The sequence below is a fragment of the Bactrocera oleae genome, chromosome 5, assembly GCF_042242935.1.
Source record: "Bactrocera oleae isolate idBacOlea1 chromosome 5, idBacOlea1, whole genome shotgun sequence".
Taxonomy (NCBI): domain Eukaryota; kingdom Metazoa; phylum Arthropoda; class Insecta; order Diptera; family Tephritidae; genus Bactrocera; species Bactrocera oleae.
In genome coordinates, this window is record NC_091539.1 from 59212253 (window position 1) to 59229562 (window position 17310).

Genomic DNA, 17310 nt, shown 5'->3' on the forward strand with positions numbered 1-17310 from the left:
TTAAAATATTAAAAGAATTTTTCTCAAAACTGTTTTTTTCGATGCCTTCGTCACGATCTCTCAAGCCAATCAAAAAATTTATAATTTGTTATATATCTTTAATAAAGTCCAGAAAAATTAGTAAAAAAAAGCGACCTTTATTTTTGCGTAGTCGTTTTATTTACTTTTGAGAAATAGTTGTTCTCTGAGTTTTATTGAGACGCGTCACATATTTTCAAACATACAATATATATATATTTATACATATATATAAAGGGTGATCCATTTCGAGGTTTGCTACTTTTTTAAACAAATAAACACATAAAATTCAAATTTAATGGAAAATGTTTATTACCAATCAAAAGAACATTCTTTGGCATTTATTTTTTGAAGATTATCTCTTTCAAATGAAGGCCGCGGCTACGCCTCAGATGGTCCATCCGTTGAGTCCAATTTTCGATGCCTATAACAAAATTATTGAGGCGGCTCATATCACTTCGGCTGTCACTCCTAGTTCACCGAAAGTACGACTGCCGAGATGTTTGTATTCACAGTGAGCGAGCTCAATACTGTTATAGCCGCCCCGTTGTCAGAGTAATTACTCACCTCTCTGAAATATGCTGCCCTTCGGAGCAAAACGTCTACTGTTACCTTAATGGTAGAGACTTTTGCTTGAAAACCCCTACAGAAAACTCCTCCTCCACAAAATTGTAGCTAAGTTTTTCGTATTTTAGAAAATGTAATACCGACCTCCTCGAAGTGTCCGACAGACAGACATTCGAAATTCAACTCATCCTCGTAATATAACACAATATCTATCTCGATTTGTTTCAGGTGTTAAAAACAACCGTTAGGTGAACAAAACTATTGTGAGAGTACATAAATCTTGACTTGAGCAATTTTAAAATGCAGGTTTGTACTTTTTATGGAAAAATTTAATATGAAAACGTATAAAAAATGTTCACATAATGTAACTGTGTATGATTATAGTTGAACCTTTGTCATAGGCAAACCCTTGGCGCCCAAGCCGGTGATTTTGTAAGTGGTGCCAGCCGGTGCTGGTTGATCAAATTTGGCTGATGTTGTTACATATAAGATATCGAGATTGGGACCACCGAAGGCCGCAGACGTTATTTGCTTGGTAGGCAACTTAATTTCCAAGAGCACTTTGCCGGTGCTAAATAGAAATAAATAATAAGAAAGATCAGGATTTATTACTTAGATGTGTCAATATATACTAACCTTGGGTTGACCTTGTATACGGTGTGTCCATTGAAGGTGGCCACATAGAGATTACCATCGCTGTCTATGGTCAAACCATCAGGCAATACATTGTCCTTTGGATTTGGTCGACGCAAATTGAAAACGACCTTCGGTTTAGCTAAATTAATAAAGGTATAAAAATATTTGTAGTGAAGACTTTCTCAAATTAGAACAAGCGCGTGCTTACTTGGTACACCAGCATCAAAGTCATAATCATATTCCTTCACTTCATAGTCGGTTGTATCTATATAATAGAACTTATTTGTCTTCTCGTTCCATGCCAAACCATTGGAGATGCCGACATCCGTCTTCACTACCGACACCTTGCCACCCTTTTCATACTTGTATAATTCACCCCAGCGATCTTTGAACTCATCGCCGACATAACGCATTGTGCCGGCAAAAAGACGTCCACGTGGATCAGCTTTGCCATCGTTAAAACGATTAACAATATACTGCTCGTCTTGTTGAACTTCGAAAAGTACACGGTCTACCTTGCTTGTCGGCGAAACACCATCCCATGTGACGACGAGTACACGACGACCATCTCCAACAACGAATTTGTCACTTTGTCCCTCGACCGGCACAATGAAGGAGGCGAGTTCGACATCTTGAACTTTGCTATGGTACACCTTATCCTCCTGGTAGTCGTAGCGCAGAATTTTGCCAGCTTCAATGTCAACATAGTAGAGACTCTGCGTTTCAATATCCCAGTGGGGACCTTCACCGAGGTGGGCATAAGAGTTGGGCAATGGTTCGATTTTATAAGACATCTGTGTTAGGAAGATACAAGTATAACAAAAATTTGAGAATCAGTAAGAAACTTGGCATATTTTTATATTATTCCAGACGGTAAGACTATTTTTATTTCATTTAGTATATATCAGTTTTATAAATATTTGAGTAAAATAAATCTTATCTTTCTTTACATATTGAATGTATAAAGTTCATCGATATTTTACTCTGTTATTTATTTACAATGTCATGGTTTTTTGTTACACAACAACTTGTGCAGGTTATCAGAGGTGAACCTTTTAAAAACAGATGTTTTTATTGAAAAAAAAATTGTGAAAACCGTTGCGAATTAAATTTAATTTTTTTGCTTTCGAAATGAATATTAAATTTTTGAAGTCATTAATCCGTAACAAAGTTTTAGTAAGATTTATATATTAAAGTTAATATACAATAATAAGTTCTAGAGATATAACCTATGCTAAATGGTAGGTTCATTTAGTATTAAGTAGTGAAAAAAATTGTGAGAAAAATGATAATAAGATGGAAATGAGATATGCTGGATTAAATTGACCATAGATAGGTAACATATTTATAAGATTTATGCACTCAAATTATAATATATTTTGGTCTGAACAAAATAGTAGCATTTTCTAAACGACCAAGCTCCTTTTTAAGGTTTTCCAACCGAGAATACCAAACACAATTTTTACCAAAAATAACCTCCTTCAGAGTGGTGATTATCTCTTATTTTGTGATTAGACTGGTTTAGGTGCCTGGCGACAGCGGTATTTCAGGAAAATGTAAGGTTGATGAGCTTGCTTGTACAGTCATATCAGTCTCAATAACAGCGGAACGGGAACGGATAGGACCTTCTTTGGCTTCCTTTGGCTCACTAATGGGCTGTTGGGTCTCAGACTAAATCAGAAAGCGCTAGTCGACTACCAGCAACTGGGGAGTCGCAAGGTCCTTCTGGGTAAATTGGGGAGGTTCAGGGAAATATTCGCTCTCAGCAAGGTTGGCCTTTCAGTGGTTGGAGGATTTCTGACTGGACACTGTCCGATCGGGATTCATGCAGTAAGGTGAAATAACGGAAATATAAATAAAACACCTAAACATTTGTGATATTGACGATTATTTGTGATAGGTATAGGGGGTTTTTGCCGATAGCTAATATCCAACTACACGAGTTTTTCCGTTTGGCATCACAAAGAGCTGTATATAACAGTCTAAGTGTGATCCACCCGCAATGCTGTGGGATCAGCCATTTAACCTAACCAAAACCTAAAAAGGTATACAAATTAATGAATCCGCCACCGATCGTAAGCAGTGCGTTTTCGCTGGCTTTAGTACTGCACAATCCATTAGTTATATTGCAAATGTTGGCAACAGATCAAACTACTATCTAACTCATAATATATTTAGTTCCATTACTAATGTTGTAGACTTGAACTTGAAAGTAATTAGTTTTATACTTCCCCTTCAACGAGCAAAAGCTGATTTGCGATCACTTTTAAGATATTCTAGTAGAATCTAGTAGATTGTACCGCAAGACGGAAGCGCAACTGCTCTTTACACTAAAATAAGGATTTGGTATGACACAATAAGATAGATTGGGTTGGATTTATGCTAATATGATTAATTGACAGTTATATATATTATATTAAAAATTGCATAAATTTTAATTATTTTATATTCTCGCAAATACCGTTAAATTATTGGCACGTATGGACACTTCCATTGATACTTCCACTTTTTCTTCTGTCTCTGTAACCTCATCACTGCGTACTTGGCAAGCGTTTAAGCACAGTAAAACCGAAATAATTACAAAACTCGGAAAATGCATAACTTTTTTGCAAATTAAAAATTCTTTTATTATATACAAGTATCTATCTCTAAATGCGGTAAGTATGGAACTAAACTTTAACACAGTTAACAGACCAAGACTCAACTGAAACCTTGGCTCTAGTTGTCGGGACACTTATAAACTTTCATAGAGCGGCACGAAAGTAAACGGTACACTAATATGTGTGTATGTATATGGCTAATTGATTGGCAATCGCCGAAATCAGCTGTTCGCAGAGATACACGATCGATTGGTGCAAACAAAAAGTTTTTCAATGAATGAGCATTTAATCGCTATGCATTTTAATGTTTACGTATCTGAGTATGTAGGTATGATGTATACACAACATTTTGACTTTTGTCTTGTTCGAAAGCAACAAGTGATTCAACAAAAACCACTTGCCAGCGTTTCCCAACCTGCCACTGAGGAGAACTGAGTTATACTTTAGAGTTTTTTCTTGATGACACTAAGAAGACTTAAATTTACTTGCTTTTATAAGGAAAACTGGCTTTCTCGATTCAGATGACACCTCTGTGTAATTTTTTCCTGCTATGTTAGGTGTTAAGAATCGAGAAAGCTTGTTATCTGCTGGAAATTAATATGTGAATCGACCGAATATGCTAAATGGGTCTCAGCGGAGAAAGGTTGAAAAATATACTAAACACTTTCTTTTGGTCGGCTAAGAACAGATTTGATATTGTATTAATATCTTATATTATCTTATTCGGATTTTTAAACTGTGTGAAATTTTTTATCGTTCTTATTTCTTCCTATATAAAAGACCGAAGTGTTTTAGTCTATGAAATTCCAGCGTTTTTCGAAGACAAGTTAGAAATAACTGACCGATCAAAATCAAGATAAAGACCTTCTTATACCCTCTTATGCTATAAGAAATGCGCCTGTTAAGGTAGCTTTATTGCAGCCGAAGTTAACGACTTTTCTTGTTTTTTTTTTCTTTCTTGTTGCTGTTCCCACGACAGTCGGGTCTACGTAACCGGAACGGACCCGGATTTTTTCCGGCCAAGGACTGTAAACTGGGCAGAATTCTGCCGCTATAACAACTACAACTTCGTGTTGAGGTTTTTGTTGACTACAATATCGATACGATGCATAATACTTAGGTCCTAAGGAAAACAATGCTATTTGATATATCCTTATATCCTAAAACCTGAAAAATTTTCTAAATTATTTCTAAAAAATTTGCATTCTAGAAAAACTTGAAAAAACAGTACGAGAAATAAATCTACATACAAACATTACAATTTTTTTGAGGAATATATGCTTTAGGCGACTATTTAAAAAAATACTCTACTATTGACTGATTCTAACACTACTCTTTTTAAATTGTTAATATATTTGAATTAAAAACATAGTATTCAATATTTCACTTTCACTGATTTTTAAGTTTTCTTTTTAATAATGAGAGGTTATATATTTTTCTGAAAAGTTTAACGACCACTGTCTATGAGTAAAGGAAGCAATAACCCATAGCATGAGCTACAAGATTTATAGTATTCTAACAGAATAAATCATTTTGGTGATCACGCTTTTGAATACTCACATACCACTTCATATATTTATATATGTACCATATACCTACTCTACCTTTAAAACATGTATATGTATCTATAGTGCTTTATTTATTAATTATGTACATATACTTGTATATGTACGCAATTCTAGTGCTAAATTGATAATGCAATTACAGAAGTTACTGTATTGAGATCAACTTAAATTGCAGCTGTGAGTGCAGAAATGGGTTTGAGAGAGCTTTGCTGGCTTTAAGCGCTAAAGCTTTGTTAAGGAATTTTCATATACGGTTTGCTAGCATAATCAATTTGTCTACAATAAATTCTATGTCAAAACAAGTGACTAAACTTTAATTAAATATTTAAAAACAATAACATTTTGCACGAAAAACAAACAAATCCAATTTGCCGAGTATTTACATACCTTTGGTATTATTACGTTGGACCCGCTGAACAACAGAGAACAATGTGAGACACACAGAAATGAAAAGACTGAATGTCAAATGAGCAGAGAAGATCTTTTTATAGTCGATTTGCCGGTAAAAAATATTGTTATACACGCTACACACGCTCCGAACGGCAAGTTTGGTGTTGAGATGATTTGCGGGACCTGTTGATAGGGGAGAGGAAAATCTATTTTGAGTTATTCTGAAACGTAATGGAAACTCATAGCTGGGGAAATTTGGATCTTATTTATTTTCTGCATTAGATACAATATTACAAAATAATTATATTTGTTTGAATTTTTTTCTTATATTAATAAATAATTTTTATGTTAAGAATAAATACTAATTTTAATTATATTGTAATTAAAGGAAACCATAGAATGAAGTAAACACAAATCCTTGATTTTTTTATTAAATATTATATATGAAATAATAAAACAATCAATTTTTTTTTTAATATAAAATTTTTTATAATATTTTATTAGTTACAGAATGGTTTCTAAAAATAAAATTTAAGCAAAAAGCTATTTAAAAGCACCAAAAGATTTGGTAGATAATGAAAAATTTACTTTAAATGAATTTGGAATTTTTTTTTACTCTTTGTTTTGACGTTTCAATTCCATCAAAAAACATTCATTTTATTTAAATTTAAGAACCTTCGCTTAGATGATTTCGGTAGCGCCCTCTATGCTTCCATTATGTCGTTTCTTAAGAATGTTTGCTCAAGTCGCTTCCTTTTGATAAGCGAGTACCAAGCATGTGAATTATGAGTGAAGGAAATTATAAATATATTATATATCTGCATATATATTTATATTTGATTACGACACATATACACACATATATTTATATAGAAGAAATTCACTCGGAAGACGAAGGAAATTTGGGTCGATCGGGAGGATTCAGAAGATTTTGTTATATAATTACCTCCAATATATAAAAAAGAAATGTTGGCAACTCTATTTGTCGCCTTCGAAAAATAACCACAAATCAAGAACTTCTAGTTATTTTTTTTTTCCTGAAGATACGGGTATCTTCAGTCTGTTGTTTGCGTGCAATGTCTCAGGCTTGACCTTTGGTTATGTTTTTGATTAAAAATATACATAAATAAATGAAAATAATTTATTAATATGACCATGCAGATGATCTAATATAAATGTACCCATCACAAAGGAATTGCATAATTTCGGTTTCAAAATATTAAGAATTTATGACAGAAGAATGAATTCTTCTAATCATTAAATCTTTTGCCCTGGCAGTGAATATTTTGAACTACTTGTAGCACACAATAAAGCTCTTTTATAATAAAAAGAAAACCTTTAATCTCTAATACCCTTCACAAGTGAATCTTTTTTATAGCATGAAAGGGTATAAAAAGATCTTTATCTTGATTTCGATGGATCAGTTTGTATGGCAGCTATATGCTACAACTATAGTTATCCGATCTGAGCAATAGTTCGGAGATTGTAGCGTTGTCTTGGATAATAATCTGTACAAAATTTCGTGATATCTTGTCAAATAAAAAAGTTTTCCATACAAGGACTTCATTTTGATCGATCAATTTATACGGCAGCTATAACCTATAGTGCTCCGATATCGGCGGTTCCGACAAATAAGCAGCTTCCGAGAAAAGTACGTGTGCATATATATATATATTTTTTTTATGAGGTATCCGACGTATCAATCTTCTTAATTTTCAAAAAAATACCCGAAAACGTTCTAATGTCTACTGGGTTTATAACGTATGTTTTAATCGCGCTTAGACATATGTATTGCGAATTTTTTTTTGAATTTGCAAAAATTGGAAGCAAATATTATGATTAGCGTTATTATTATTACTCATACATATTTTCTAATTGTTTTAACGACATTTTAATTAATTGCCTACATGATTAGTTTAATTATCAAAGTTCAAAAATAATTCTTTATGAGTTCTTGATTTATTAAGATTAGTTGGCATATATAATTTATTATACTGCTGGGCCAATGCTTTAGTTGCATAAGCGTGTAAATTTGCGGGCCGGATTTTGAAATAAAAAAGGAGGTGTGTTAAGTTGATGTGCATTGGTACACAACTATTTACCATATACATATACTTGTAAGTATGTATTATTATATACCATATAGCTAATGGATTTGCAATCGCCGAAATCAGCTGTTCGTAGACATACACGATCCAGAAATGCCAACAAATAGTTTTAAAATAAATGCGCATTTATTTGCTGTGAATTTTAAAAGGGGTTTCCAGTCTAGAAATTTGAAAATATCAACATTCTTTTTTATATTTCGATAATTTAAATATTATTATTTATTATTAATTTACACACTTATAGTCGACAATTTAGTCTTAACTTTATCTTTTTGCGATGCGGTCGTCACAATATCTCAAATCTAATCAGTCGATTTACTTGAAATTCGACATGTATATTCTCTAAATATCTTTCAACTGTATGAACCAATAAGTTTAAAATTTATAATTATTAATATTTCTAAAAAATTCCACTAAGTTAAAAAATTAGTCAAAAATACAACTCAAAAATAGTCGCCACTCCATTTAATTTTGTTTGTTTATACGATAATAACATTTTTACTAATAAAGTATCCGGAATAATCTCAATTTGTAAGAAAAAGTTGTTCTCTGAGTTTCATTGAGATACCTCACATAGTGTCCGATATACAATACAAGTAGTAGTTGCCATAAAATCTACCGACAGCTCGAAATTCTTATGTTAGGTATATGTGGACTAAGAGAAGTATTACCCCGATTTAAACCGTTTTCGGTACAAAGACACTTCATTATTAGTAAAAGATGTTCTCTGAATTTCAATGATATACCTCACAGATTAATTGATATTTTCACTATTCGGTATCTGCGTCTATATTCATAGTCCGATTTCGATAATTTTTAGACGAGATTTCGTGAAGGCACTCTTTGGGCGATGTTAAATTCCAAAATCTTCTTCGGTGCTTGATTTATATATTGTAAAGTGAAAATAGGCGTGATTATAGCCCGATTTCTCCTTTTAATATTTAATATAATGATGCCAAGTTAGTGTTGTGTACCAAATTAAGTTGAATTCTCTTAAATTAACTTTAAAACCCTTCTGTACTTTCTTTATTGAAAAATTTTATGCTTCTGGCATATTTTTCAATTTATGACTTAGGCTAGGTTAGGTTGGGTTAAGTGGTCGATCCTGTTACAAATGCCAACAATGTTATCATTTGGCCAGCATAGTCGTCAATCCATTGTGATACCTAAAACTTCTATGTATATATTGATCATAAAGACCCTCATTTATCGAGTAAGCGCCTTGAGCCTATCAAAAAATTGTTTAGGCAGCTCATATCAGATTCGGCCATCTCTCTCCTGGTTTGCTAAAAGTACGACAGCCGAGATGTTTTAACCTCAGTTTTGAAATAGCTGGACAATGTAGAAGGGAGTGGCTAAATGTTTCCACTTTACCTTCCCCAAACAACTTTGACATTTTCCGTCTGATAAAATGTTTAACCTTACGTCATGAATTGCTTTTTTACAATGTGCAGTAAGTAATCCTAGAACTGCGGCTAAATGAACCTTGCTAAGAGTAATAAGTTCAGTTGATCTTCTACGTTCTCTTCTAAGCCAGAAGGATCTTGCAGTAGCACCGAAACTTGTCGTTGACCGATGCCTGCTAAGCGTACGAGGTCCATAGGTCCAGCGCTAGAGCAAACAGATACCCATCTCGTTCCCACTCCGATGTAAGTGTAACTTGCAGTTTCCAGCGATTCCGCTTTGGCCAGGCATCCAAATGAAGTAGCTTAATGCTATTGATAGTGAGGACAGACACCCTTGACAAACTAACTTTGAACGCACAGGGAGCGCGCTCATCGCTAGTATTGGCGCTCTGCTGTCGGAGAGAAAGATACTGCATTTCGGAGCAATACGTATACTGTTACCTTAATGGCAGCCACTTCTGCTTGAAAACCCCTACAGTGGTCTGGTAGCCTAAAACTAAGCTTTGACGGCGAGCTCCTAACAGAAAACTCCTCCTCCAATAAAGTCTCGTTTTTTTTCAGATGTTAAAAACAACCGATAGGTGAAAAAACTTGACTTGAGCAATTTTAAAATGCAGGTTTGTACTTTTTATGGAAAAATTTAATATGAAAACGTATAAAAAATGTTCACATAATGTAACTGTGTATGATTATAGTTGAACCTTTGTCATAGGCAAACCCTTGGCGCCCAAGCCGGTGATTTTGTAAGTGGTGCCAGCCGGTGCTGGTTGATCAAATTTGGCTGATGTTGTTACATATAAGATATCGAGATTGGGACCACCCCAGGCCGCAGACGTTATTTGCTTGGTAGGCAACTTAATTTCCAAGAGCACTTTGCCGGTGCTAAATAGAAATAAATAATAAGAAAGATCAGTATTTATTAGTTAGATGTGTCAACATATACTAACCTTGGGTTGACCTTGTATACGGTGTGTCCATTGAAGGTGGCCACATAGAGATTACCATCGCTGTCTATGGTCAAACCATCAGGCAATACATTGTCCTTTGGATTTGGTCGACGCAAATTGAAAACGACCTTCGGTTTAGCTAAATTAATAAAGGTATAAAAATATTTGTAGTGAAGACTTTCTCAAATTAGAACAAGCGCGTGCTTACTTGGTACACCAGCATCAAAGTCATAATCATATTCCTTCACTTCATAGTCGGTTGTATCTATATAATAGAACTTATTTGTCTTCTCGTTCCATGCCAAACCATTGGAGATGCCGACATCCGTCTTCACTACCGACACCTTGCCACCCTTTTCATACTTGTATAATTCACCCCAGCGATCTTTGAACTCATCGCCGACATAACGCATTGTTCCGGCAAAAAGACGTCCACGTGGATCAGCTTTGCCATCGTTAAAACGATTAACAATATACTGCTCGTCTTGTTGAACTTCGAAGAGTACACGTTCTACCTTACTTGTCGGCGAAACACCATCCCATGTGACGACGAGTACACGACGACCATCTCCAACAACGAATTTGTCACTTTGTCCCTCGACCGGCACAATGAAGGAGGCGAGTTCGACATCTTGAACTTTGCTATGGTACACCTTATCCTCCTGGTAGTCGTAGCGCAGAATTTTGCCAGCTTCAATATCAACATAGTAGAGACTCTGCGTTTCAATATCCCAGTGGGGACCTTCACCGAGGTGGGCATAAGAGTTGGGCAATGGTTCAATTTTGTAAGACATCTATGTTAGGAAGATACAAATATAACAAAAATTGGGAATCAGTAAGAAACTTTACATATTTTTATATTATTCCAGACGGTATGACATATTTTATTTCATAAATCTTATCTTTGTTTACTGATATTATACTTGTATAATATTCATCCAACGTCGAAGTTCATCAGTATTTTACCCTGTTATTTATTTACAAAGTCATGGTTTTTTTTGTTAAACAACAACTTGAGCAGTTTATCAGAGTTAACCTCTTAAAACAGATGTTTGTATTGAACAAAACATTGTGAAAATCGTTGAAAAATAAATTTAATTTTTTGTGCTATCGAAATGAATATGAAATTCTTGAGGTCATTAATCCGTAAAATTTTTTAAGGTCATACAAAAGGTTATACAAAAGATTTGTTACAGAATAATAAGAATTTTCTAAATGAAAATTGAACATATGGATATGATTACATCGGCCTTGCCTTATGATTGTTTAGCGTTAAAATAGTACAAAATTCTTTCAAGTTCGTGTTAAGTAAAACCAGAAAAAACGTTAACGTAGAAACTGTAATACCCCTCACCGATGCATTTTTTATAGCCACTTATGTATTTATAAATAAATATGAAAACGTAACCGGTCAATGGTTTGGAACCAAAGGAAAACTTTTTGACAGTTCTTTCTAATCACGTTTGATATAAATAATAAAATTAAATACATTTTATGAAAATGATCGTTTTATATTTTGATCAGTCAGTTTATATGGAAGTAGTATGCTATAGTGGTCCGATCTGAACAATTTATTCGGAGATTATAGCGTTGTCTTGGGCAGTAATGTATGCGAAATTTCGTGAAGATATCATGTCAAATAAAAAAGTTTTCCATACAAGAACTTGATCTTAATTAATAAACTCGTCTTCGTTCAATGGCAGTAAGTTTTTAGCGGCCTTAGAACTGCACAATCCATTAGTTATATTGCAACTGTTGGCACTTTTAAGATATTCTAGTAGATTGTACATCAAGAGAACTGAGTTATTCAATTTTTTATGAATTCGTTTCATCAATAGATAAGTGTCATGAAATTTTTACTGGAAGTCGATTAAGAATAGCAAATTCTAACGCACTAGTCGACATAGAGATGGCGCCACTAGAGTTTACTTTGTTACTTTTTTACTGTTTACTTTGGAACGCACCTTGTACTTTAGAGTTTTTTCTGGATGACACTAAGAAGACTTAAATTTACTTGCTTTTATATGAAAAATAGGATTTCACCAAGATGATACCCCTTTGTAATTTTTTCCTGCTTTGTTAGATAGTATTAATAATCGAGAAAGCTTGTTATCTGCTGCTTAAAAATATCAAATATGAAATGTCGGTTGAAAAAAAGTTTAAAAATATGTTAAATACTTTCTTTTGATTGGCTCAGAATAGATTAAGACAATAAATTCGAATATGCTGTCGGATTTTTAAACTGTGTGAAATTTTTTATCGTTCTTATTTCTTGCCATACAAAAAACAGAAGTGTTTTAGTCTAGAACCGAGCTATCGATGTAAACAAAAACTGAAACCACTACTATAACTTTTATGTTACAACATAATAACTACAACAGCAAGACGACCTACATTTTTATACCCTGAACAGGTTATATTAAGTTTGCCACGAACTTTGTAACATCCAGAAGGAAGCCTCGGAGACCGTATTAAGTATATATACTATACTTATAAAAATGATCAGCGTGACGAGCTGAGTTTATGTTATAAGCTGCCATACAATTTGGCCGATCAAAATCAAGATAAAGACCCTCTTATACCCTCTTATGCTATAAGAAATGAACCTGTAAAGGTATCTTCATCGCAGCCGAAGTTAACGACTTTTCTTGTTGAGGTTTCTGTTGACTATATTCTATGGAAAACAATGCTATTTGATAGACCCTAAAACATAAAAAATTTTCTAAATTATTTCTAAAAAATTTGCATTTTAGAAAAACGAGAGATTAGACGAACAGTGCCTATGAGTAAAGGAAGCAATACCCATAGCATGAACTACAAGATTTATAGTACTCTAACAGAATAATATGTTTGTATTATAAATATATGCTAAGTTGAAAGCTGAGGGCAAATGAGGTACCTATTCTACCTTTAAAACATGTATATATATCTACAATATAGTGCTTTATTTATTAATTATGTACATATACTTGTATATGTACGCAATTCTAGTGCTAAATTGATAATGCAATTACAGAAGTTACTGTATTGAGATCAACTTAAATTGCAGCTGTGAGTGCAAAAATGGGATTGAGAGAGCTTTGTTGGCTTTAAGCGCTAAAGCTTTGTTAAGGAATTTTCATATACGGTTTGCTAGCATAATCAATTTGTCTACAATAAATTCTATGTCAAAACAAGTGACTAAACTTTAATTAAATATTTAAAAACAATAACACTTTGCACGAAAAACAAACAAATCCAATTTGCCGAGTATTTACATACCTTTGGTAATATTACGTTGGACCCGCTGAACAACAGAGAACAATGTGAGACACACAGAAATGAAAAGACTGAATGTCAAATAAGCAGAGAAGATCTTTTTATAGTCGATTTGCCGGTAAAAAATATTGCTACACACGCTACACACGCTCCGAACGGCAAGTTTGGTGTTGACATGATTTGCGGGATCTGTTGATAGGAGAGAGGAAAATCTATTTTGAGTTATTCTGAAACGTAATGGAAACTCATAGCTGGGGAAATTTGGAATCATATTTATTTTCTGCATTAGATACAATATTACTCTATACATTAATAAATAATTTTTATTTTAAGAATAAATACTAATTTTAATTATATTGTAATTAAAGGAAACCATAGAATGAATTAAACAAAAATCCTTGATTTTTTTTTATTAAATATTAAATATGAAATAAAAAATTAATCTAATTTTTTTTTAATATAAAATTTTTTTAAATATTTTATTTTTTAGTTACAAAATGGTTTCTAAAAATAAAATCTAAGCAAAAAGCTATTTAAAAGCACCAAAAGATTTGGTAGATAATGAAAAAATATGAAATTCAGAATTCTCATATAATTTGTAACACTCATCAAAGGAATTTGATTCATTTCTGCAGTCTCCAAGATATTTTTTTATCTCTTTTCGTTTTTTGCGCTTTTAGTTCCATAAAAAACATAATTTTTCTTTAAAGTTAGAAGCTTGAAGTAGAAAATCATTGTAGCGCCCTCTATGCGTCCATTACGCGGGTTCTTAAAAATGTTTTCTCAAGTAGCTTTATTTTGATAAGCGAGTACGAGCATGTGTATTATAAATGGAGGAAATTAAAAATATATTATATATCTGTATATATATTTATATTTGATTACGCCACATACATACATACACACGTATATAACTGGGTATATTTTCTCATGCCGGCTATCACAATTGTTCCTTGTATAAGTACAACAAGTGTCTCTAGTTGTTTAGAGATGCCAAAAACGCTGACTCTTGCTGTCGACGGAGTACTCATCTGTATATTAAACTCGCGAAATTCACTAACACGATTTTCGATATAAAATCATGATAAATTTGTGACTCCATTGTATGTACGTATGGTATATCAAATCTACGTAATTGAAACGATCTCTATTTCTGAACAAGTCGGACACTACAGCAATTGGTTCCATAACAAAGGTAACCTAACCTACGCCGAAGACTCTTAAATAAACTATTTAAGTCAAACCAAGTGAGGAAATCGTTGGTAAATGCCGTGAGAATGAGACGTTCTCTACTAAACGAGCTTTAAACGAGCTTCTTCTCCCATGGTAGGCGCTCGGAGGCATGGTCAAGGGCGAACACTTACGGGTTTTATAGCGGTATACTAAAAAACATTTAAGTAGTTCTGAGAAATACTGTAATTCAAGTTTCATGGTCACTTGAAAAGACCGGCAAAATAACACACCACAAAACCTTGTATCACACAAATTATATCCTACCGAGGTATTAGACAGTAAAATCCTCCACATAATTTGTAAAGGTTAAAATTTAGTTCTATATCAAAAGCATAGTATAAGTATTTAGTTAGTGGATCAATAAAAACTCGCTAACTATTTAAATTCCCGCAAGACGGAGGAAATTTGGGGCGATCGGGGGGATTCAGAAGATTTTGTTATATAATTACTTGCAATATATAAAAAATAAATGTTGGCAACTCTATTTGTAGCCTTCGAAAAATAGCCACAAATCAAGAACTTCTAGTTATTTTCTTTTTCCTGAAGATACGGGTATCTTCAGTCTGTTGTTTGCGTGCAATGTCTCAGGTTTGACCTTTGGTTATGTTTTTGATTAAAAATATACATAAATAAATGAAAATAATATATTAACTATGACCATGCAGTTACTCAAATATAAATGTACCCATCACAAAGGAATTGCATAATTTCGGTTTCAAAATATTAAGAATATAAGACAGAAGAATGAATTCCTCTAATCTTTTGTCCCGGCAGAGAATATTTTGAACTAGCACACATGGTACATTACAATGCAAATTTATAAAAATAAAAAAAAAAAACAAGAAAAAACGTTAAGTTCGCCTGCACCTCAGCTATAATACCCTTCACAGGTGCATCTGTTTAGAGCACAAAAGGGTATAAAAAGATCGTTATCTTGATTATGATCGGTTAGTTTGTATGGCAGCTATATGCTATAGTTATCCGCTAGCGCTGTCTTGGATAATAATCTGTACTAAATATCGTGATATCTTGCCAAATAAAAAAATTTTCCAAACAAGGACTTCATTTTGATCGATCAGTTTAAACGGCAGCTATAACCTATAGTGCTCCGATATCGGCGGTTCCGGCAAAAGAGCAGCTTCTGAGAAAAGAACGACGTATCGATCAGGGTGTACAAGCATTGTGGCAAACCCTTTACCTCGTTCAGGGTAAAAAAATATACCTATGCATGTAAAAATATATGACTACTTATGCCATTGGAAATAAAACACAATAAAACAAATTTTCATAAAAATACCCGAAAACGTTATAATGTCTACTGGGTTTATAACGTATGTTTAAATTGCGCTTAGACATACATACGTATTGCGGAGTTATTTTTTGAATTTTCAAAAATTGGAAGCAAATATTATGCTTATCATTATTAATAGTATTGTTACTCATACATGCATACATTTTAATTGTTTTAACGACATTTTAATTAATTACCCACATGACTAGTTTAATTAGCAAAGTTCAAAAATAATTCTTAGTTTTAATGAGTTCTTGATTTATTATGAATAATTGGCATATATAATTTATTATACTGCTGAGAAAATCCTTTAGTTGTACGTAAATACATTTGTATATTTGCATAAGTGTGTAAATTTGTCGGCCGGAGTTAAAAAAAGGAGGCGTGATAAATTGCTGTTCAAAGCAATGATATTGCATGTATGTAAATAAATATATAACTTCATATCTACAGTCATATGTATACGACTTCGCTCTTGTTCATATATTTTGCAAAAAATTATAATGCAAAAATAGTATTTTTTGCACTGTTTGCATATAATATCCGCTAAACAATGATAAAAATCCTTATTTTTATAATAAGATTTTTTTTTCATATTAAATAAACGATTTGCATATGTAAATGTATTTTTATCACATTTCAGTCAGTTCAGAAAATTACAATAACTGCCATCAGATGCAGCTCTAAGTATAATTGTACGTGTATACATACAAACATATTTATACATAATAAAACCATACTTGGAATGTTTAATATTAAAAATTATAAATGTATGCACATTTAATAAACGCTTTATGAAATTAGGGGTGATTGATGGGCAACAGCGGCCACATTGCAATCACAAATGCAACCGAATATTTTGAACGTCTTGGCAAAGAATATTTTTAGGAGATAACTTTACGCTCAGGGATACATATAAGACACAATATATAAGTATTTGGGCAATTCGTTTAAAAAAGCTTAGCTGCCTGCACTTGAAGGAAACAAGCGTTCGTGCATTTGATTATGATTTGAAATTAAAATGACTTACTTAAGAAGAGTATACTGTAAATCTACTTTTGTAATTTTCACTAGTCTGGGCGGGCTGTTGTTAAATAAAAATCCATTGCGATAAATTTAGTAAATCTAATAGTCAGCTAAAGGAAGCGGAACTTTGGCGGGATACAATATGTTTGCTTTTGGCATTTGTATATCAAAATTTACAACACATAAACCATTTTGTCATTTTAGAAACCAAATGAAATGGTAAATTATAATCTGCAAGAGAAGCAAATTTGCTATACAAAAATCA

At 33.0% G+C, this 17310-nt stretch overlaps 2 protein-coding genes across 4 annotated transcripts; both read right to left on the reverse strand.

Annotated features, from left to right (window-relative positions):
• Nucleotides 1-892: 892 nt before the first annotated feature.
• Nucleotides 893-13553, reverse strand: LOC106625615 (regucalcin). Of its 3 annotated transcripts, none has more exons than XM_070110520.1 (4): nt 13499-13553; nt 1430-2015; nt 1222-1360; nt 893-1156 (listed from the first exon to the last, which is right to left on the reverse strand). In XM_070110520.1, the coding sequence occupies exons 2-4, from the start codon at nt 2013-2015 to the stop codon at nt 964-966; spliced, it is 918 nt and encodes a 305-aa protein (XP_069966621.1). In that variant the 5' UTR covers nt 13499-13553; the 3' UTR covers nt 893-963. The 3 variants fall into 3 exon arrangements, with proteins under 3 accessions (XP_069966621.1, XP_069966620.1, XP_069966619.1); XM_070110519.1 differs by lacking the exon at nt 13499-13553 and adding an exon at nt 5774-5897; XM_070110518.1 differs by lacking the exon at nt 13499-13553 and adding an exon at nt 3683-3913.
• LOC138855660 (regucalcin-like) lies at nt 9909-13628 on the reverse strand. The gene is made up of 4 exons (XM_070110521.1): nt 13499-13628; nt 10446-11031; nt 10238-10376; nt 9909-10172 (listed from the first exon to the last, which is right to left on the reverse strand). Exons 2-4 carry the CDS (start codon nt 11029-11031, stop codon nt 9980-9982), a joined length of 918 nt encoding a protein of 305 aa, XP_069966622.1. The 5' UTR covers nt 13499-13628; the 3' UTR covers nt 9909-9979.
• Nucleotides 13629-17310: the final 3682 nt, after the last annotated feature.